The sequence below is a fragment of the Teleopsis dalmanni genome, chromosome 1, assembly GCF_002237135.1.
Source record: "Teleopsis dalmanni isolate 2A chromosome 1, ASM223713v2, whole genome shotgun sequence".
Classification (NCBI taxonomy): domain Eukaryota; kingdom Metazoa; phylum Arthropoda; class Insecta; order Diptera; family Diopsidae; genus Teleopsis; species Teleopsis dalmanni.
In genome coordinates, this window is record NC_051846.1 from 96,688,566 (window position 1) to 96,713,451 (window position 24,886).

The window sequence follows — 24,886 nt, forward strand, 5'->3', positions numbered from 1 at the left end:
AGAAAACAAAAAAAAAAAATATTTGACGCACTTTTAAATTTTAAGTAATGTTGACAAAATAATATAAATATTAATAATTAAAATAAAAATATTTATTCCAAGGAATAAAAAACCATTTTGTGAAAAAAAGCGTGTGAAATAAAAATAAATAACGGTGCACAAATTTTTTTTTTCCCACTCGCAAAAAGGAAAAGTCACAGTCATCAACCACAGCAATACAACAGCTGCTACATAATGCCAAATATAAGGGAATGCAAGAAAAGTCACAGTCATCAACCACAGCAATACAACAGCTGCTACATAATGCCAAATATAAGGGAATGCAAGCAAGTAGATTAAAAATTAAAAAACAAAAAAAAAAAAATATATATTTTATAGAAATGAAAATTTTATTAGTTTGAAATAACCTGTAAATCAATAATATTTTTTTATTCTGGACATTACTTTAAGAAAAACAATAATCATAATAAATACAAATTTATAAAACACGAATACCAAATTAAACTAAATCATGATAAAATTGTTTAAAAATTAATAAAATTGAATAACTCTTATATTTAATTCAAAAAAAAAATTATTAAAAATTAATTTGTTATAATAAATACAACTATATACATAAGTGATTTTTTTTAAAAAAAAATATAATTGAATGTATTAGTTTTACTTTAATGTTAACAAAAAGTTTACTTTTTCATATAAAATCAACTGTATTTAACAAACAGTTGTTTATTAATTATATTTTATTTATATATTTATATTTGTATTCTATATATATGTTTTCTATATATCCATACAATTTTTATGATTTATATTCATTCATTCATTAATATTATTTGGAAATGTGCGGCCCAAAAGCCAATTTCGATAGGCCTCAGGCCAATGTAATTAATGAAGTGGAAGTACAAACAGATTTAAGTGATTTAAAAACCACAAATTTCCTTTTACTTATTCTTGTTGTTATAGTGATAGGAAAAATTGTTCTCAAATTAATAGGAAAGTACAGAGCTTCCGTTAAAAGGAAGTATATGAATCGTGCAGTTTCAACAGATAACATTTAAAATGCTTAATTTGAGTTTAGTAATTTTTTTTTTCTCTTCTCTCTGCTGCATTTAGTTAAAAATTCATTACTGGATTAATACTTAAAATATATAGAATATTTTTACTATAATTTTGAGTTCCCAATCTGTAGTTGTATAAGAAAATTTAATATTAAATTTTATATAATAGTTGAATTTTAGCTTATAATGGCTATGTTATAGAATTATCTGTAAAATTTAAATAGTTTAATATAACTTATGCACCCAAATTGTTAAGATTTTCGTAAATTTAATTTACAATTGAAAAAATAATATTGTTTGATGGAATGGCAAACAATATTGAATAAAATACGTTTCCTAAAAGAAACGTTTAACAAGTCATATAAATGTATGGCAATAGACAGACCTGTTAGTGCTACAACACTACACAAACACTGTACGTTATTATTACAAAGTTTAGAAAGTATTCGGGTACTTTTAAACGTACACTTTGATAGGTTCACAACCGCACACAAAGCGGAAGCGAGGAAAATCTTTGGAGACCTCCGTGAAAAAGCTATCAAAGTTACCTTAAAAAGAGGTATTAATATTGAAATACCCACAACGTTAAATGAAAAAATTTCTATTACTATAGAATTAAACATAGACTCAGACTCTTCTTCTAATTACCCAGACTCTGAAATCAAAATGCCTATGACAGTAGTAGAATTCCTAAACACGGCGACCAAAGTCATCCCTGACTTTGACGGAACACCAGAAAATTTGCAAAGTTTTCTAGATGCTCTATCTATCGTCGATACTTTTAAGGATGGTCATGAAGCAACAGCTGTAGCCCTTGTGAAGACAAAACTTAAAGGAGCAACAAGAAGTCTGATAGAGAATGAAGTATCATTGAGCCAAATAACAGATAAACTTAAATCCACTGTTAAAGGTGAGTCGGTATCAGTACTCACAGCCAAGCTAATGAACATACAGCAAAGGAGTAAAACGGCTAACCAATATGTTAAAGAAATAGAATCTTTAACAAAATCTCTACAATGTGCATACATTTCAGATGGTTTATCTCGGGAACAAGCAGAGAAATACTCGACCGAGCAAGCGGTCAACGCTATGACTAAGAATTGCTCATTAGAGAAAGTTAAACTGATAATGGAAGCCGGTCAGTTCAAAACAATGAGCGATGCAGTAACTAAGTTCGTCACAAGCTGCACAAATGCGACAGGAAAAGAAGACACAATTCTTCATTACAGATCACAATCTAACGGCGCATTTCAGCACAATAATCGCGGTAATTATCGTGGAAATTACCGTGGCAATTATCGCGGCACTGGAAGGCAACCTAGGTACAATCGATATGCCAACAATAACAATAACTGGCAAAACAACAACTACAGACGTCGGAACTACCAAAACAATAATGGTAGGAATGCTGGAAACAGGTATGTGCGAGTGATTGCACGGGAAGATCAGGATCCGGAAAACCCGAATGTCCCCTTGAGAAATCAATAATTAACCAACTAAAAAAAGTATATAATATTCATCTAAGTCTAAGCATCTTTATACAGGTACATAACAATAACACAAATAAACTGTTAACACTTCTAGTTGATACAGGTGCTGATATTTCCTTATTAAAACAAATTAACTTTGAGTACTCCTTGAATACACTTTGCACCACACGTATAACAGGTATAGGGCAAGGTACAATAGAGTCATTAGGATCAACATGTATAGATCTCAGAGTCAGTAAATTTCTGGTATCACATGAATTTCATGTAGTACACGAAAATTTCCCTATTCCTTGTGATGGAATTTTAGGCATGGACTTTATAAAAAAGTACAATTGTCTAATAGATTTCAACAAGGAACAAGATTGGTTGATACTAAGACCCAATAGTCCATGTCTGAACATTCACTTACCGATACTTCACTCTAATACGAACAAAATTATTTTACCAGCACGTTCTGAAGTAATCAGACAGGTACACGTTGACTCGGAAGAAAACCAAGTATTAGTAGTCAATCAGGAACCGCAACCAGGTATACTGATTGCCAATACAATTGTTAATACCAAAAACCCATTTATTCGTATTATAAATACGAATACAACAAATAAAACACTTAGTCTCAATAGTATTCAGACAGAAAGTCTTTCCAATTACCAAATAACAAACCATAATAAAATTCAAGAAAACCGAAAAAGTGAAGTACTCTCATTACTTAGTAAAAATTTTCCTAAACAATTTCAAGCACAATTAACTAAGATATGCAATAGTTACAGTGATGTCTTTGGACTCGAATCAGAACCAATAACAACAAATAATTTTTATAAACAAAAAATAAGACTTAAAGATGATGAACCAATATATATTAAGAATTATAGAACCCCATATGCGTATAAGGACGAAATTAAGAAACAAGTCCAAAAATTAGTAGACGACGGTTTAGTGGAACCATCCCAGTCCGAATACAATAGCCCACTTTTACTAGTGCAGAAAAAATCTTTACCCAATTCAAACACGAAAAGATGGCGGTTAGTAGTGGACTACCGCCAAATAAATAAAAAATTACTAGCAGACAAATTTCCACTCCCTAGAATAGAAGACATACTCGATCAATTGGGAAGAGCAAAATATTTTTCATGTCTCGACCTAATGTCCGGATTTCACCAGATCGAACTTGACGAAAAATCAAGAGATGTCACCTCTTTCTCAACTAGTACTGGTTCGTATCGTTTCAAACGACTTCCATACGGACTAAAATTAGCACCAAATTCCTTTCAGCGTATGATGACGTTAGCATTTTCTGGCCTAGAGCCAACTGAAGCTTTTCTATATATGGATGATTTGATTGTAATAGGATGTTCTGAAAAGCACATGCTGAACAATTTAACAAAGGTCTTCGAACTATGTCGAGAGTATAACCTGAAATTACATCCAGAAAAGTGTTCATTTTTTATGCACGAAGTCACTTATTTAGGGCATAAGTGTACAAATAAAGGCATCCTACCGGATGACAAAAAATATGAAGCTATAAAAAACTATCCCATACCAATAAACGCTGACGGTGCTAGACGATTCGTTGCATTTTGCAACTATTACAGAAGATTTATTAAAAACTTTTCTTATTATTCGCGTTATATAACGCAACTTTGCAAGAAAAATGTAGAATTTAAATGGACAACAGAATGCAATGAGGCATTCAACCATCTAAAAAGGGAATTACTAAAACCCACACTGTTGCAATACCCCGATTTTTCAAAACAATTTTGCATCACTACTGATGCAAGTAAAGTTGCATGCGGTGCAGTACTCAGTCAAGAGTATGACGGAGTTCAACTTCCAGTTGCATTTGCATCAAAAACATTTACAAAAGGGGAAAGTAATAAATCTACTATTGAGCAAGAGCTCACAGCAATTCACTGGGCGATACTTCATTTTAAACCGTATATTTATGGGACACAATTTCTGGTCAAAACAGATCACAGACCATTATCATATTTATTTTCCATGAAGAACCCAACCTCTAAACTAACAAGAATGAGGTTAGACCTGGAAGAATATGACTTTACAGTTGAATACCTCAAGGGGAAGCAAAACCAAGTTGCAGACGCACTTTCACGAATTACAATGGAACAACTAAAAGAACAAACTGTTCAAATGGATAAAATATATAAAGTTACTACCAGATCCGAAACTCGACAAAGTAAAGAAACCTGCGCAGGTAACGACACACTAAGTTTAAATAATGTGAAAATAAAATATAAGCCCAACGTTTATGAAGTCATTAAATATAATGACGTTAAAAAATTCGTAAGGTTAAAATTGTCTACCAATAAATGCTATTTAAAGCATGGGAAAACAGTTATAACACGAATATATATTGACGATTTGTATATAAATGGAAAATTTGATCTAAATCAATTCTTCATACGGCTTGAAAAAGAAGCCGGTATACGGAAAATCACTCAAGTTCAAATGGCACCTAGCGAACAAATCTTTGAATCTGTTTCGCAACAATTATTTAAAAAAATGGGCAATACTGCATTAAGACAGTTAACAATAGCGCTACTACCTAAGGTGACCATCATAAACGAAAGAGAAAAGGAAGAAATACTTAGTACAATGTCGAGATATCATGATGACCCCGCAGAAGGTGGTCATACAGGAATTACACGTACGTACGGAAAAATCAAGAGATATTTTTATTGGAAGAATATGAAAAAGGATATATCCAAATACATTAAGGCATGCAAGCAATGCCAAATGTCCAAAACTATAAGACATTCAAAAACCCCACTAACGTTGACAGAAACGCCTAGCAATGCGTTTGATATTGTGCTAATCGATACCATTGGTCCATTACCGGAAACGGAAAATGGCAATGAATACGCCGTCACTATTATATGTGACTTAACTAAATATTTGGTAACAATACCTGTACCAAATAAAAGCGCAAAAACGATCGCTAAGGCCGTATTTGAAAATTTTATACTGGTACATGGCCCAATGAAGACGTTCATTACGGACATGGGAACAGAATATAAAAATTCAATAATGACCGATCTTTGTAAATATTTAAAAATTAACAATGTTACATCGACTGCTCACCACCACCAAACACTAGGGACTGTTGAACGCAGTCACCGAACTTTCAACGAGTACATTAGATCGTACATTAATGTTGATAAAAGTGATTGGGACGAGTGGATAAAATACTTTACGTATTGTTTTAACACCACTCCTTCAAGTGTACATGGATACTGTCCATACGAGTTGGTCTATGGAAGAGTTCCTAATAACTTTCAAACATTTAGTAAAATAACCCAAGTAGATCCTATTTATAATATAGAAGATTATAGTAAGGAAGTAAAATTTAGATTAGAAACTGCCTATACTAGAGCAAAAATGCTTCTCGAAAAGGCCAAAATAAAACAAAAAGAAAATTATGATAAGGAAACAAGAAATATAGAGCTAACCGTAGGAGATAAGGTATTATTAAAAAATGAAGCAGGACATAAGTTAGACAATAAATACGTAGGACCTTTTACAGTAATAAATTTAGTCGAAAAAGGTAATGTAGTAATACAAAATAATAAAAGGAAAACACAAATGGTACATAAGGATAGGTTAAAATTATTTAATGAATAATTATTTTCATAGATTTAGTTAATTAATTAGATTTAATGATGTTATAAAATTAAAAAAAAAAAAAAAATTAATTAAATAAAATTTTTGACACAAAATGTATAACTTAACATACTTAACTTATTAACTTACATTAATATACATAACATTTATCTTAGAGAATAATTTCTTAACATAGTTATTACATTATTCCTCTAAAAAGGGGAGGTGTAGTGCGCATACACATATTGACACAGCACATAAATAATCTTCAGTTTATTCCCATACTTTGTTGCGATATTTATGCAACGGGAATTAGACACCACGCGATAAGCGTCGTGGAATGTGCTGGCTAGTCAAATATGTTTATGCACACTTAATATAAACTGCATGTGCTTGCGCTGCGACGTTTTGCACATGTATTAGTATAAGTGTTATGTACATGCGCTGTGTCGCTATGTACTTAGACGTTAAGCATAATAACTTTGATGTACACCATTCCAATAAAGATTTAGACATGAAACGATACGGATCTTTCATTTTGTTTACACCTGGGTCTTACAATGATAGCAAACGTACCTATTTTTTCACACTTTTATACCTGCGCTTACTTTTGTCTCTAAGAGTTTTGCCCAATTGTTCCCTATGATTTACTCTGCACGTTGATTATCAGTTATTCGTTTTACGCTGTTCGACATCATTTGTTCTATACTATTATTCGTCATGTCCAACGACAATGCTAGCTCACATGCTCGTTCAAAGTTTTTAAGGTTTGCTTCATTCAGTAGTCTGTTGTGAATACTGCAATTATTTAACCCACAAACAAATTTGATAAGCAGAGCTTTATCGAGGAATTCTCCAAAATCACACTCTCGTGCAAGCTGCTTCAATTCGACGATATAATCTGTAATGGTTTCACCAGTATGTTGGTATCTTTTAAAAAATTAGTGGCACTCAAATATAATGTTCTTTGTTGCTGAAAAGTGGGCTTTTATTTATGCCACTATTTCTTCTTATTTAAAGTCTATTTCGCAATTCGGTGCTAGTACGCTGGTCAAGGTCTTGCAAAGGTCTGCGCCTCCAAGATTTATCAGAAAAGACGACTTACTTTCGTCTTTTTAAATTTTATTTAAATTTAGCAAATGACTTATGCGATTAATATTCAATGAAAACTCTACACCCATTACATAATTTTCTATCCATCCAATTTTCTATCCAAACTGTCAGTTTCTGTTTTCAAACCTTCAGGTCTATTTTCCAAATCAATCGTCCATTCAGGATTCATCAATCTTGTTCCCACTTATTAATTTTCATAATAATTTTTTTTACGTTTCACTTCTTCCTCGTCGCCAATTAATATATATCTTCAAGTAACATAAAAGACGGTTCTGGTTCTACGGTTCGGATCCAACTCAATTTATTATATTTACGTTTATACAGAATAGTGTTCTTACGTCTATCTTAATACTACATTAAGAGAAAGAGATTGAGTGGTAGAGATTATATACATACATACATATCAGGTACAAGTTCAACCCTAGAATTTGTTCGCCTGTAATATATTAAAAATCTTACATTATGTAACTAAGTTATTTCTTATCGTTATATACCATTATGTAAAACATAATAAATATGTATATGTACTGTATAAAGTAATTATCACACTAATTATGTATTAACTAAATATTTAATGCAAAAGTATTTTACTACTCTTTTAATACTATGTCAGCTATATTTATTTAATTTATCGAAATGCAATCATATTTAGCTATCATAAAATCAAAATGTTAAAAACAAAGTATTACACTTTCTGTTGTACATTTGTCTTCAAAAAATTTCGCAAGGGTACGCTATTCACTAAGGTAAAAGTTGAATTTGGTAGGTCATTTATTTATTATAACAAATGACAACCCTGATAATTTAACAACTAGTTTTGACAGAAAGAACCAGTAACTTATGGCAGAGTGCGAAAAACGATTGCACCTTTGTAAATAAAATAATTAATATTGTTGATTTTTAAGTTGTTTAAACGAAATATAATGTAACGACCCAACTTTTTTTCCAAAGAAAATTAGGGTTACAGAATGCTGGGTGGCCCTAATTCATTTGAAAAACTATGAACATGCAAAACGTGTTCAATACTGTATCACAACAGTAAGCATGGTGATAAAATGCGTAAACAACCAAAAACAGTTCTGCATCACTGCAAATAAACAACCAAAAACAATTCTGCATCACTGCAAGTAAACAGACAAAAACAAAATATGCGTGTAAGGCGTAAACAAGTAACCAACTTCGAAAAATAGCGGGATCAAAAGCGTCAGCAAGAGAAGATAAAAGCGGATAGCAACCTGAAATGGTTTTTTTTTACTACCATCATTGGACGGTGCAGATCTTCTTCTGGAACAAGAGAGTGAAACATTTTTATTACGAAAATCATAATCGAAGGATCAGCAAGGCAAAGTTACCGGTCTAGGAGCTTGAACAGTTACTAGATGGAGACAACACGGCATGGTAGGCTGTAACAGTATACCATGTTAAGTCTTTCTAGAAGGTAACTAAAATTTGCATCCTCACGGTGGTAGTTCGAGCCGAAGGACGAAGACGGTGAAGAAGAGGAGCGGAGGGCATGCATGGAAAAAAACTGGTAGCCAATAAAAATTGGTAAGAATACGAAAAGATGTAAACTTGTTTTTCTTCTTGTGACTATTGATCGCATTATATGATCTGAGACTGTACTTAATATTACCTTGCAAAAATATATAAATAATGTAACTATTTACATTTTACATTTACATTTAAATGATATTTAATTATTAGTTGACTTTCTAAAGAGTCTAAAAATTAATCATTTAATAATATTTTTTTATATAAGCAATAAATTTTTACAATATAAAATAAAAGACGTGAAATTAGTTTTAGTGAGCGACAAATAACTGTTAAATTTTAGAAAGATGACGTAAGCCAAAGAAAAATTGCTGAAGATATTGGTCGTCAATATTCATCTGTGCAGAGAATTACAAATAACTTCAAAGAGACCAGTACTTACGTTTCTAAACCTCGCACTCGCCGCCCCTCAATTCTGTCAAATATAGAAAGACGTAGCATAATCAACCAGGTGAAAGTAAATCCAAGAGTAACAGCCTTCAAACTAGCTGAACATATTGCCGAAATACTTGAAAACAAAATATGTCCTAAAACTCTGCGGAAAATTTTGAAGAAATTCATGTATTATACCCTGATTGCAGGAAAGAAGCTATACATATCCAGATATAATAGAATAAAATGATTAAGCTTTGCAAGAAAGCATATAAATAAACCCATAAAGTTCTGAAAATGAGTTATTTTCTCCGATGAGAGTTAATTTTACAAATTTTGAATCAAAGTTAGATAACTTGTAAGGAGAAAATTATGCACAACCTGTGATAAACAGTAAACAGTAAAACGTATTGGTGAAGGCGTAATGATTTAGGGGTGTATAGCAAGTAATGGTGCGGTCAGACTTGAATTTGTACAAGATACAATGGAGAAATATGCGTATCTAAATATTCTAAAAACAAATTTGAAAGAAAATGTCAGAATGTTAGGACTTGAGGCAACCTTTTTGTTTCAGCAGGACAACGACTCTAACCATACAGCACCCATCGTACGGATTTGGATGCTGTACTATGCTCTCAAGCAACTTCAAACACTACCAGAATCACCAGTCCTTAGTCCTATAGAACATCTGTGGGTTTATTTGGAAAATAAGATTCGCCAGCATATGTTTTCCAGCAAGGATATAGTAAGAAACGTCATCAAACAAGAATGGCTAGAAATAAACGCACAGGATACTGCAAAGCTAGTTGAGTCCATGCAAAGACGCTTAACAGAGGTTATTAAATGCAGAGGTTATCCCACAGGCTATTAAATTTAAGATCTTTGTGAATTTTATTGTTTTAATGTAAATATTAAGAAATATCCGTAGACTTTTTCTGCTTCCAAAATTGCTACTTTTGCATATAATTGTGTTTAATTTTTTTTAAACAATAACTGTTTAGTTTTAATATTGCAACTTTATTGTTGTTTCCTTGGTTAAAATAAATCAAAAATAAAAATGAATTTGAGTAAAAATTAAAAAAGTTATGCGTAATTTTAGAAAAATTATGTGAATATCCGTAGACTTTTTCTACTATGTGTATATATAACAAAAATGTGCTCATGTGACCGCTTTAGAAATCTATGAACTCGCTGTACTTAATATCGTTACTATTGATCGCGTTATAGGTTTTGACTACGCTTAGGTATCGCCCTGCGGAAATATAATAAAATCAAAATGTGTCTGATCGCTTACATGATCTTACTATGCTTAGGAATCGCCCTGCGGAAATACAATAAAAATCAAACTGTGTCTCTGATCGCTTTGCACGATCTTACTACGCTTGGGGATCGCCCCGCGGAAACATAATAATACGGGAGATCGCTCTGCAATTACCAGATGATACTGAGCTTGTGACGCGACCGATTCTTTACATAAATATAGGTTATTAGTTAGATTTTTTTGTTTGTTTTCCTTTTATCACTTTATTTTTTTGTTATTACTTAGATACTCTGTTAAGTTAACTATAAGTGAGTTTCAGGATTACAATTAGAAATAGGAAAAAAACTGGAATAAAACAAGTAAAAGAATTGAAATAGAAAAGCATTTGGTTTTTTTTTTTAAATTAACTTGGCGAAGCAGGGATACCAGTAGTTGGCTCGGAGAATCAGACTTAAGTCGTAAGTACAAATTTTCTTGTAAGAACCTTGGCTACGGCCTAGCTATTCCAGCTATAGACAACCCCAACCAAAAGGAGTTCATTACAATAAGTTTTACGGAAAATAAAGTAATGATACACACCAAAAATCAGGTATGATGACGATAAGATCGCATCCTTTATGATTGTATAAATGAGGTATGATGAGGTACAATAAAATTGGGAATTTTACGGGAAATTAAATAAACCACAAACAAAACATATAAATGTAACATTTATGGCTTTTACTAAACTTACTAGAAATACATAATACTAGTATACTTAGCTGTTCCCTCTAGTAAGATACTTTATTGTGTGTTATGTTATGTGCACTTTCTTCTTAACAGATTTTATATTCATTTGATTGGCAATTCTTGGTATGAAGTTTTAATTTTCCATAACAAAAAACGGTCTTTCAACGCTTGTCGTTGTGACATGGCCAAAACCATACGAATATGTTTAATTGCGTGAAAATATTTGCCATCGCAGTAATTCAATCATTTTAAATACTAACATTTTTTTAAATCATAATTACAAAGGCTCACGCTCCTAACAAGAGCAGCCATTAAGTTATAAATTAGCTCACACTCGTGAGCAATAATACGTTCTGATGCTCTTGAGATCTCATGCGCTGCTTATAAAAAGGTGCTGCAATGCTAGAAAATGAAAAATATACGGCATTGTTGTTGTTGTTTTCGTTGCAAAATTTGGCACGTGCCACTATTTATTTGAATTTTGTCCCTTTACTTATTTAATTAGTCGTTTTGTATTAATTCAAGAGTTTTAACGCATTAATTCTGTTTCCGAAAATTTGAAAATAAGTATTTCAGAGTTTTACATCAATGTAATAAAACAATTTGCTTAGAATGCGAAAAACAAGTGTAATCAATTTTATATGCCTTAAATGTTATAAAAAACTATTGCCAATAAGCTGACTTTTTAGTTGAGCTCTTAAGTTACTTTAGCAACTTAAGCAATTTTAGCATCTACTACAAATCAAAATTAATACTTTTTGATGTCTTTTATTATGATGTGTTATTATTTTAAATTAAATTCAATAACTAATTTTCATTTGATGAGATCTTAATTTGGTGAGATCTTATGAGCAGCTCTTTAATATGAGCAAATTGAAAGTTTACGTTGATCAGCAGCTCTTCAATATGAGCACATTTTCGGTTCACGCTCATGATCGAATTTTGTATTCACGTAATAATTGGATCTTGCTCATGGGTAAGCAAATACGAACTCTGCTTTTAACTAATCTGGAAGAAATACTCAAAAACTTGTTTCCTTTCTTACAGTGAAATGAAAATGAAAACAAAATATTCTTGGTTGGTATTGACTGCTACAATTGATGTTCGTTTTTAAAAGGGACCCTTAGTGTAAAGGTGGATAATTTGATTTTTATGAAACATCGAATGTTCCTTATTTCTTGGCAAAAACAATATATAAAAAAAAATTTTAAAAAAATTGATTTTACAGAGTAAAATATAATATGCGCAATTGAATAGTCATGATGCATTAATATGAATATCCAATTCATTTCTATGCATTTGGAGCAGATGCCCCCTGGCTACGTTCCTGTGTGCAATAGCATTCAACAATAGTTTTCTTAGATGTGTCTAAACCGTTTGATGTTGTATAAAAATCGTGCCTGTTTTAGTTTTTTTTATCAGTTAAACTAAAAACAGTAGCTTAAAAAAAATAAAGTTTTTAAGTCATTTTTTTTAGTAGCCATCCATTTTTTTTAAATTATTTTGTATTTCTATATGAATACAAATACACAAATGATACTTATGCATATAGAATTAGAATAGCCGTATACGCATAAGACTCATGATTGAGTTCCAACGGAGGTTCTATATTTCCTAATACTAAAAATAGTAAAAAAGTTATTAATTTTTTGGGTATATTTCAATATTTATTGTATAGAAGTTTAGAGTCCTTATACTTAAGTATTTAGTATGTACTGTAAAATACAAAAAAAAAAGTTTTGAATGCTGTGTAAAGGGCTGTCAAAATAACGGTCTTTTGTGCATATTGGAAACTGCATGAGAAAAAAAATCGATGTGATTTTAATATTCTACTATAAGAGTATAGGTCTTATCTTTCAAAATTAAAATTAAAATTATTTTTAAACTAGTGCTATTGGAAATTTCCAACGCATAGCAGTAACTGTTTGCTTCACTCTAACATATAAGTTTATTTAAAAATTAATCAATATTTTACCGAAAGTATTTTTTTAAAATTTTTGTAAAGTACTAATATATGTTTTTATTATTATTGTATTATCGTACTTAGGTATGAAGTTGCAGTTCCATTATGCAAACAGGCTCTAGAAGATCTCGAAAAAACTAGTGGTCATGATCACCCTGATGTTGCTACAATGCTTAATATATTAGCCTTAGTTTATCGTGATCAGGTATTAAGAAAAAGTTTTTTAAAGATAATAAATGTATTTTTATATACATTTAGAACAAATATAAAGAAGCTGCAAATCTTCTAAATGACGCTTTGGCGATTCGTGGTAAAACTTTAGGAGAAAATCACCCGGCTGTTGCTGCAACTCTTAACAATCTTGCTGTTTTATATGGCAAACGTGGAAAATATAAAGACGCTGAACCTCTATGCAAGCGTGCCTTAGAAATTAGAGAAAAGGTTTTGGGAAAAGATCATCCTGACGTTGCAAAACAATTAAATAATTTAGCGTTGTTGTGTCAAAATCAAGGAAAATATGATGAAGTAGAAAAGTATTACCAGCGGGCTTTAGAAATATATGAGTCGAAACTAGGTCCAGATGATCCTAATGTTGCAAAAACAAAAAACAATTTAGCGAGTTGCTATTTGAAGCAAGGAAAATATTCAGAAGCAGAAGTTCTTTACAAACAAGTTCTAACTAGAGCACATGAGCGAGAATTCGGTGCTATTGACAGCAAAAATAAACCTATATGGCAGGTAAGTAATTATTATTTAATTAGTATATAAAACCTAAAAATTTTCTAAAAAAAAATATATATTGTTATTTAAAACTATTTATTTTAACATACTGTAAATTCACACTTGAAATAACCACTCAAAAAATCGAATAAACATTTTTTAAATTCTGTTTTAGACCATGTATGTCTTAATTAATTAATTAAAGAAGAGTTTTGTAAAATGTTGTTTTTATAACTTTGAACTTTGGTTATGTCTTTTTTTAAAGTTATGTTGTAACAATGTTATATTCTTTTAATCTATTAAATGTATAATTCTTTATTATTAATTCACTTCCTACAAGATGCGGTATTTTTAACTGTTACTAATTTATAAAATATTTGAAGTTAGAAAATATGTTTAACGTAAAAACTTTTCTAAAAAATATTTTCATAATAGAACTGATAATTCCGTTCCTGCAAAATAAATTAACGCTGATTTGATTGACAATTACTTACAGTATAATTTTAATTTAAAATGTGCTTATGTAAATAAATGTTTGTTTTTATATTTTAAACGAAAGTGTCAATATTAATAAATGCACACTAAAAAAGTGATTTCTAATATAAATATTTTTATTTGAAATCATAAAATTTAAATAAAATTATACATTTGAACATATTAGACACAAAAACACAGTATATGGTGTCATTTTTTTCAAAACGTAGATCGATGAGACCATTTTATATGTGTGCACATTTACGATGTTATATAAAGTTTTAAATATATATATATATAATATATTTATTTATATTTAATATGTTTATAGTTACTTATTAGTATAGCTGCTAATATTTCTTTTACCAAAAAATACCCCACTTTATACATTTTAATATAATACCTAAGTAAAAATTAATTGGAGTGACACATGACACACATTAAGAATGATGCAATACATTAAAAATTAGTTTAAAAACTTAAATGAATGTCCCGCTTTAATTAATATTTCGTATTTTATAGTTTTTTTTTAATAATTTTGGAATAACCAATTTAAGACGTTAGTAATTTTTTACATTTAAATCTGTTATAATTCTTAAAAACAAAAATATGACAAAAGTTTATATAAAATATATTTTTAGCATTGGCAACACTGATTGTTTTCAGTTGTAACTTACAACTTATCTTAGACTTTTTGTCAAATGAGCGTTATTTGCGTTATTTACAGTGATTTGTAAATTACTGTTCGCGAAAAAATGAAATTAACGTTCAATAATTTTTTACGACTTTCGATTTGAATTATCAAGTTGATCAACTTACTTCCACATTTGGCGATGAAGCTCCATTCTTCAGTACTAGCTACTGTGAAACGCTGGTAAAATGATTTTAATCGTTTTCGTGAAGGTCGTCCAAAATCAGTTGTTGTGCCAGAAAACAAAACTGATAAGGCAATATCGTTATTTGATTGAGGTACCTTAGGCATTAGTTCCACCGACATATATAAAATATTGCACTATCATTTAGCCGTGATAAAAGTTTGTTCTCGTTGGATCCTCCATCATTTGACAACATCTTAAAAAGATGCTCATGTCGATTGGTGTGTACAAATGATCAAGAAGTACAATGGCGGTGTTTCAAAAGACGTATACTCGTATAACATTCTAACAGGTGACAGGTGAAAAACCATGGATATATGCGTATGAGCCGGAACGTAAACAGCAGTCGAGTGTATGGGTGTTTTAAGATGAACCAAATCCAACAAAAGTTATCCGCGCTTGAAGCACATTGAAACAAAAGGCCGCCTATTTTTCGTAAACTGGTCATTTGGCAACTATACGAGTATTATTACAATATTGCACGAACGTAAAATGGTCAATTCTGAATAATATTCAACCATTTGTTTACCGGATTTCCACTTTTCACTGAAATACGGAAAACACACAAGAGCCGTGGGATCATTATTCATCAAGACAATGCGAGTGCCCACACATCTTGGCTAACAATTGACTATTTCAATATTCTAAAAATTGAACTGATGGGTCATTCGCCTGTTCCCGAACGTCAAAAATAAATTGCGTGAACAACGTTTTTTGTCGGCAGAAGAAGCCATTGTTGCATTTAAAAATCATGTTTTTAAGTTGCTTGGAGACGATTGAAAAAAAAAAGTTTTAACAAATGGTTCGAACACATGTAAAAGTGAGTTAATCATAAAGGAAAATACTTCATGAAACAATAAAGCAAGTTAGTATTTTTTTATTATTATGCTCAAAACATAAATAGTGATCCTCGTAAGTGCTGTTAATTTCATTGTAAGAGATCTGAAAGAAATTTTTTCGATTTAAAGACATTGCAAAAAATAAATTCAACAACCGTTTTGTCTGAATGCTACGTTCAAAGTGAAGTAGTGAAAGTTAGAACTTTATTAATTACGTATATTACAGGATGGGAACAAAGTGGAAGTTGAAACATTAAATAGTCGATATTACTTCGTTGTTCCAACACCTCCCCTCGAAGTAGGAAGACTATCCGCCATACCCAACGCTGTTACGCATTTAAAGTGCTTAACACTGTTTAATCCTTTCGTGAGGACATCTGCTGGCATGTCTTCGGTTGGCATGTACGTAAACTCAATTTTCCGGCTTTGGTAGCACTCTTTAACGAAATGATGACGTACATCGATGTGTTTTGTGCGCGAGCTGTACCCTAAGCACTGAATGAGTTTTTGCGCACTTTGGCTGTCATTGAATGAATTCACATTTTTACATGATATGCCTAAGTCTTTCAAAATACCTTGTAGATATATTGCTTCTTTCGTTTCTTCTGCCATAGCCATGTATTCAGCCTCGGTACTAGAAAGTGCCACTGTACGCTGTTTGCGCGCCTCCCAGCTTATTGCTGCGCCAGCCAATACGAGCGCGTATCCGCTATACGATCGCCTATCGATCAAATTCGCACCCCAATCTGCATCGGCTACACCATAAAGCGTTTTATTATTTTGTGTGTAAAGAAGTCCATATTTTTTGGTACCATTTAAATACCGTAAAATTCGCTTTGCAGCTCTCCAGTGTTCCTCATTGTAGTTTGTATTAAACTGGCTCATGTAGTTTACTGCAAATGCTATGTCTGGTCTTGTTGCAACTGCTAGGTACAAAAGGGCTCCTATTAGCTTTTGATAGGGGTACCTTGCCATGACTTCTTCATCAAAATCATTTGGTTTTTCAGTTTTGAAGTTTGTCTCCATGGGAGTTTTTGCTGGTTTACATACAGCCATATTGAAACGTTTTAATAATTTTTGAATATAGGCTTGTTGTGTCAAAATAATTTATGTGATCCCAAGTTTTGCTGGAAGTCAATTCCCACACAACGTTTTACTGGACCAATATCTTTCATTTCGAAAGATTCGCCTAATGCATGTTTTGTGCTTCTGAGCCACATGCTGTTGTTTGATGTGAGTAATAGATCATCTACATATATGATAATTATTAATAATTGTTTACCTTTTTGTTTGATAAAAAGACATGGATCTTGCATTGAAGCTTTTAAACTAATCTGTTTCAATTTAGTTGTTAAACGATTGTATCACATTAGACACGACTGTCGCAGTCCATGTAACGCCTTTTTCAGCAAGCATACAGGGTTCTTCTTTTGCAGTCCTTTAACCATTTATCGGTTGTTTCTTCGATATTTTAACTATGCTTTGTTACACCCTGATAACCTGTTGGTTCACCTGATTTTATTTTATTTAAAACTTCAGTTAGCATTTCTGGTACTTCCATGTATATTACTTCTTCAAGCCCTCCGTTAAGATAAGCAGTGACCACGACCATTTGGTGAATCTCCAAGTCCATTTCAGCTGCCAATGCTGCAAGCAAGCGGATTGATGTATAGCGTGCCACTGGCGAGTAAGTATCATGGAAATCCTCCCCTTGTCGTTGAGCGTAGCCTTTTGTTTCAATGTTAATAGTATGACTCTGCGATTCGAATATTTCTTCGTATTCGTTTTTAAATCCAGGTTCATCTATAAATCTCACATCTCGACTAATTATATCTCGTTTGTCTTTGGACCATAAGCGATAAGCTTTAGATTCGGATGAATATAAATACACATTGATAAATACACATTGTTCCGATCGCGATTCAAATTTACCCTTTGATTTCTTCTTGGTAAACACATATGCTTTTGAACCGAACAACTTCATGTAAGTCACAGTTGGAGTTTTTCCAGTCCACGATTTATGAGGCACTTCTCCTGTAGATTTTGTAATACACCGATTTCGAATGTAACATGAGGTATTTATTGCTTCAGCCCAGAATGAAGGTGGAACACCAGCTTGCTTCATAAGACACCTCGCCATCTCTACAAGTGTTCTATTCTTATGTTCAGCTACTCCATTCTGCTGTGGAGCTTTATCCCGTCTTTTTGAAGATACAAGTCGAATTCCTGATTACAATATTCGAGTCCGTTATCAGTTTGCAGCGTTTTTACTTTCTTACCAGTGAATGTCTCTGCCGCGTTTTTAAATTTTTTGAATGCTTCGAATACATCTGATTTTTGTTTAATAAAGTAAATTTCACACCAACGTGATTTATCGTCAATAAATGTTACAAAATAGTTTTTACCGCCATTTGAGGTACAGCGCATCGGACCGCATATGTCGCTATGCACGATTTCTAATAAATCTTCTGTACGATTACCGATACTTTTCGAATAAATTGTGCGTGTTAGTTTTTCACTTGCACATATTTCACAATCCAGTAATTTATCTTTTGAATTTATTTTCAGTCCGTATACATCGCCGTTTTTTGCAATTTGCTTTAAATCACGTTCGTTCAGATGGTCCATTCTACAGTGCCATAGGTTTATTGCACTTTTAGCTTCAGATATAAATGCACTGATTTTATGGTTTTTCATAAAATATAAATTACCATTTCGTTCTGCAGTGAACAATACTTTTCCATTTTTATAAATAATACTTGCATCATTTTTACGAAAATGTACTTCAAATCCTCTGTCTGTTATTTTTGATACCGACAACAAGTTTGTACGCAAGTCCGATACATAAGCACATCTCTTAATGTTATATTCCTTTTACAACCTTTTTCGTTCACTTTTACTTCTATGTCACCTGTGCTAGTAATATTCGTAGAAATTTTGTTGGCTAAATTTAACACTTGATTTAATTCTACCATATCAACAAAATTATTCTTGTCGGAGCTCATGTGAGAAGTGCATCCACTGTCCAAACACCAGTTATCATTTCAATTTGGACACAAAAAGAACTGATTCTGTTGCTCTTAAAGAGGAATTTTTTACTTCGCTCTTTGATTGCAGTCATTTTTCGAACGGCACTCTTTTGCATAGTGACCTTTTTTGCCACATTTGTAACAGCAAAAATTTCTTTTCGTATCTGTGCGTTTTGTGTATCGATCATTGTTGTTTCTGTTTTGTTTTTGTTATACATACTTGTCTTTGGTGTATTTTTTACATATAAAGCATTGGTGTCTGCTCTCTCGTTTTTTGGTTTTCTTGATTCCCACTCGTTTAGTATTTTTACACGAAGCACTTCTGGCTTTGGTAAATCATCACGTGTTTCAAGTGCAGAACGGAATGTTTCAAATGAGTCTGGTAAACTGTACAGTAATAAAATTGCGAGCAATTCGTCTTCGATTTCAACACCTATTTCCTTCAGTTTTGCAACAGCATCAAAAAAATCATTAAGATGATTTCTTACTAAATCACCCTCTTTCATTCGTGAGAGCGCAACTCTTTTTAACAATGTCGCTTTTTGAGCGTGGCCTTTCGACTTGCAGTTTCTGCCAGTACATTCAGGAATAAGATTTAACTCCGGTGCACTAATTGCTAGCATGATATCGGCACATGCTTTTTCATCATTTGTCTTTCACAGAGCTGCGGGTGCAGCCTCATCTGGATACTGTTTACTCCCGTTTACGTAGGCCCATAGTTCGTTTTTAATTAAAACTGCACGCATATGTAGCTTCTAAGTGTCGTAATTTTCTGCATTTAGAGGTTCGATACGCACGACTCCCGCCATTTCTGCAATTTTTTACGCAATTTCTTTTCGAAATTCAAATACTTATTTTACTCTTTATTTCACGCACGGACAATGAACTTTTACTTTTAGATTGAAATGCAAAGCGCAGTTGTGATGGGTCTGGGCCCATAACCTATTGGAGAAAATAAATTCAATAACCGTTTTGTCTGAATGCTACGTTTAAAGTGAAGTAGTAAAAGTTAGAACTTTATTAAGTACGCATATTACAGGATGGGAACAAAGTGGAAATTAAAAATTAAATAGTCGATATTACTTCTTTGTTCCAACAGACATTTTAATTTTGAAACTCTGAATCGCCTATTTTTAAGATGTGGGCAGACAAATGTAAATCATTGTATTTATGTAGTAATCATTTTTCTGCCGAAGTTATTGGAAAAAAATATCTTAAGCGAGGAGCTGTTCCGTGGTTGTGCCTACAGAATCATGATAAAATTGATTATGAACGGAAAACTGCAGATGATATCGACATATCAATTCTAATATCCCAATTTGAAATGAAATCAGAATCGCCTATCTCCTTGTGCGGCAGTAGGTTTCAAAATATTTAGAACGTCAAAGTATATCGAAATAAGAAATTTTTATTGCAGAAAAACTAATTTAAAAAATCTTAAATAAATTGTCATTTATAAGAGAAAATAAGATATTGAATAAATTAGTAATTAAGGTTAAAAGGCTATTGAAATCTAATTTGTCAATAAATTTGTCATCAAATATGATGACAAAAAAGTGTACTCTAAAATGCTGATTAAACCTAATATCTACAGCAACAGCTGTCTGAAATTTGAATGAATGGCATATTGCTCACATTATTTATTATAAGCCCACTGCTATGTATTTATTACTGAGAAACATGTTAAAGTTAAATTTTAACAGTTCTTCATCCTTGCGGAGATGGAATTATATTTGATAATATTGTTATAAAAAAAAATATAATGCCTTTATTTGGGAAATAAACCAACAGATGAGATAGGCCCGCATATTTGTGTTTTTATGTTGAGAGGACTCATAAAAAATTGGAAATTCCTCGTGAATTTTGTTGTTATGAATAATTCCATTAAAGAACCATCACTACGACAATTATTAAAAAATGATATAGACTGTGGAGCGCAATTGGGATTAAAAGTATATGCAATAATATGTGATCCAGGTCCAAAAATATCGAAATTGCTATAAATTATTGAATGCTTCAGAGGAAATACTTTATTCATAATAATTAGAGAATCTATCTTTTACATGATTTTGAAACAGCTAACAGCAAAATTAAGTTTGATATAATAAGAAAACTGTTGTTGTTAGTACAGGGAAATGTAACGAAAATGATAAAATTGATAACAGCTTATATTGCACCTATTAATTTTAAAAAGCAAGTGAAACTTTGCGTCGAAATGGTTGCAGTCGCAATTAAATCCATAACCATAACTCAAGAATTCCATAGAAATGATTTCTCAGTCGCATTGGCAACTGCTTTGATGTCCGCAACAGTAAACCATTCAGTGATCCCAAGCCTTTGATAGGGGATTAAGATTGAAAAATAGTGTTTGTTTGGAATAGCCGTTTCAAGTAAGAAACATTAGAAAATAAATTTTCGTATATACGTGGCAAAGGTTGTCATTATAAAAATCCGCGGAGGATATTATGCTAGGAATATATTTCTTTTCAATGCTAGAAAATATTCAGAGTTTGCATGGAGTAGATACCGAAAATCCCAATAACGAACACGTTGTACTAACTTCGGAGGACATTTGAAGATAATGAAACGTATTTCAATGAAGAAGTGGATTTATTCTGTTCAAACAGAATTCCTGTAGAATTCACGTTTAGTCGATATTTTATTTGTTACATTGCACATCGCACACTGTGCCAAAACAGAAATAAGCTGTTCAAAATTTTGTATTTATTGAACCAGTAGAGATAATGGAATGAAATTTTCCCAGAACTTTATTTTTGAGATGGTTTTTCTTTTGAATCTTATTTGAATCCAACCAGCTCATCGGAACCACTTCTAGTTTATGGCCAAAAATGGTCCATTTTCACATTTTCTTAGTTGCCTCAAAAACTATGCAACACCCACCCCCCACACAAAATTTCAATAAAAAATCGTTCATTATCGTTCAAAAAACTTTTTACTCTTATTAGACTATATATATTTATAACGTACATAACAATACAACTTTATGCAAAAAATGGGCGTGATCCACCCATTTTTTTCTTAAGTTATTTGCAGTTTTATGGAATTTAAGAAAAATTGGGCGAACTTTAAAGCCTTTTAACTTTTTCATTACTTATTGAAAAATGATCATTTTAATTTTTTTAAGTTTATAGATGTTATTCATTGATAAAGCTTAAAATTTTAACATAAAATAGCATAATTCTCAAAATTTTAACATAAAATAAAATAACCCATCACTCAATAAGTTGTGTGACTGACAAACAGGTGACGCTGCCATTGTCGAATTCATATAACGTTTATGAAGCAGCAACCTTTAAAAGACTATGTGTGAAATTCCATGACATTTCGATTAGTCAGAAAAAAAATGACAGCCATTTAATTGAAGCTAGTTTTGTTATTTTCAAAACAATGGATTCAACACAATTTCGTGTGTTAATTTATCATTACTTTTGATGGAAAAAAATCTGTACAAGCTCAGCAACGGTTTCAAAAGTGTTATCTGAACTTTGCTCCATCGGAAAAAAACTATTTTTTATTGGTTTGCTGTATTTAAACGTGGTCATACAGACACCGATGATGGTGACCGTTCTGGTCGTCCAATTGTGGTGGTGAAAACATCAATAAAGTCCATAAATTGGTCATATCTGATCGTAAATTAAAATTGCGTGAGATAGCTCAGACCGTTAAAATATCAGAAGACAGTGTGTTTACAAGTATGCATGAACATTTGACCATGAAAAAAACTCTTTTCAAAGTGGGTGCCGCGTTTACTCACAGTCGATCAAAAACAACAACATGTTGATGATTCAGAGCAGTGTTTAGCCATGTTTACACGTAATAAATTAGATTTTTTGCGTCGATATGTGACAATGGATAAAATATGGATCCAGCACTTCACTCCGGAATCAAAACGATCATCACCTGAGTGGACTGGAGCTGGTGAACAACGTCCGAAGCGTCCAAAGGCACAACAGTCAACTGGGAAGGTTATGACTTCAGTATTTTGAGATGCACATGGTATAATCTTCATTGACCGTCTCGAAAAGGGAACAACTATCAATAGTAACTACTACACAGCATTACTGGATCGTTTCAAAGCACAATTTGTAATAAAACGACCGCATATTGCGAAAAAAAAGGTTTTTTCACCAACACAATGCACCATGTCACAAAAACGATGGCAAAATTACACGAATTACACTTCGAATTGCTTCCTCATCCACCGTATAGTCCAGACTGGCCCCCCAGCGACTACTGGCTATTCGCTGATCTCAAAAAAATGCTCGCCGGTAAGGAATTCATCTCAAATGAAGAAGTACTTGCTGAAACTGAAGCCTATTTTGAGGTAAAAGACAAATCCCTCTACAAGCACAGCTTCGAGAAGTTAGAGAAGCTTTGGAATGCTTGTATTGCCCTTGAAGAAGATTATATTGATGAGTAAAATCGATTTTTGACAGAAAAAATTTGTTTTTCTTTTCTTAATATTAACAAACACACTGTTTTTGCTTATTTTTTTAACGATTTGGCTCATAAATTGCATTAATTCGTATTTAAAAAGTTTAAATAGTTTGTAAATAGTATAATAGCGTCAGTTTTTATTCTACTAACACATTAGCAGCTTTGAACTAATGGCAGATGTAGGTATTTCTACGGATTGCGTTCGTTGCAGTTATTTTTCTTTTTTTAGCACTATTAATACTGCAGTGTGTTGTATTATTTATTTTAATGATTTTTTTTCAGGTAGCAGAAGAACGTGAGGAACACAAATATGATAATCGAGAGAACACTCCATACGGCGAATATGGAGGATGGCATAAGGCCGCTAAAGTTGATTCTCCAACTGTTACAACAACATTAAAAAATTTAGGTGCACTTTATCGGAGGCAGGGAATGTTTGAAGCTGCGGAAACATTGGAAGATTGTGCTCTTCGAAGTAAAAAGGAAGCGATTGATTTGGCCAAACAAGCCAAAGTTGCTCAATTATTAACAACTAGCGAAAGAAGGCGATCCAGACAGTTTAAAGAGGAATCAGATAATACTGATGAGGTAAGATAATTAACTCACCGTTTGAAAAACAATAAAATTTAATTTTTTACTGAAATATATATGAAATGAAAATACCTCAGCGAAAGCATAATCAATTTTATATTATTATAAATATATATTGTTTTATATTAAAGGCGAAATTATATGTATCGTAATTGATCACTAAAAAATAAGTAATTGAAAAGTAACTAATAGTAGCAGTTACATGAACAGATACAATTCCATTAAACATAAACTGGTCTTTAGTTTTTAATAATTTTAATTTGTAATTAATTTATTTTCTGATTTAAGAAAAAATATTTGAAAATAATGACTATAACAATTATCACTGTATTTTTAGTAGTTTTAACTCTGATTCAATATTAATTGAAGGTTTTTTTTTATTTTTAATCATTTGAATTCTTTGGCTGATTATATAGCAGTTACGAGTATTGTCAAATTCCCATTAACAGTAGTCTTTAGAAATAATGAAGTGGTTTAAAAATCTTTATCTAATTTTATGAATAAGAAGTGCCACACTAAGAACTTTGAATCTGTCGTTTGTAACGTGAGAGTATCGAATACTGCATGAAGCTTCGATATTCAGAAATTTAGGTTTTTTGTTACTCAAATTATTCAGAATATATTTTTCTGCAGAATTTTACTTATTATTACAATGTTAGAAAGACAGACGTAGAATTGGTTTTAAGAGTTCCCTTATTTCTTTCTTTACTCCGAATACGAATAGGATAGATTGAGGATAAATAGA

The 24,886-nt window shown here is 31.9% G+C and overlaps 1 protein-coding gene across 1 annotated transcript; it reads left to right on the forward strand.

Annotated features, from left to right (window-relative positions):
- The first annotated feature begins 11,092 nt into the window (after positions 1-11,092).
- LOC119689480 (kinesin light chain) lies at positions 11,093-24,293 on the forward strand. Its single transcript, XM_038104318.1, has 5 exons — positions 11,093-11,097; positions 13,240-13,360; positions 13,414-13,893; positions 23,833-24,138; positions 24,273-24,293. The coding sequence occupies exons 1-5, from the start codon at positions 11,093-11,095 to the stop codon at positions 24,291-24,293; spliced, it is 933 nt and encodes a 310-aa protein (XP_037960246.1).
- The last annotated feature ends 593 nt before the right edge of the window (positions 24,294-24,886 follow it).

What these genes read in the sequence shown, in the direction of transcription:
- LOC119689480 (XM_038104318.1), top strand. An exon ending in AAAATAAACCTATATGGCAG is followed by an intron (nt 13,894 to 23,832) that starts GTAAGTAATTAT and finishes ATTTTTTTTCAG; the next exon opens with GTAGCAGAAGAACGTGAGGA. An exon ending in AATCAGATAATACTGATGAG is followed by an intron (nt 24,139 to 24,272) that starts GTAAGATAATTA and finishes TTTATATTAAAG; the next exon opens with GCGAAATTATATGTATCGTA.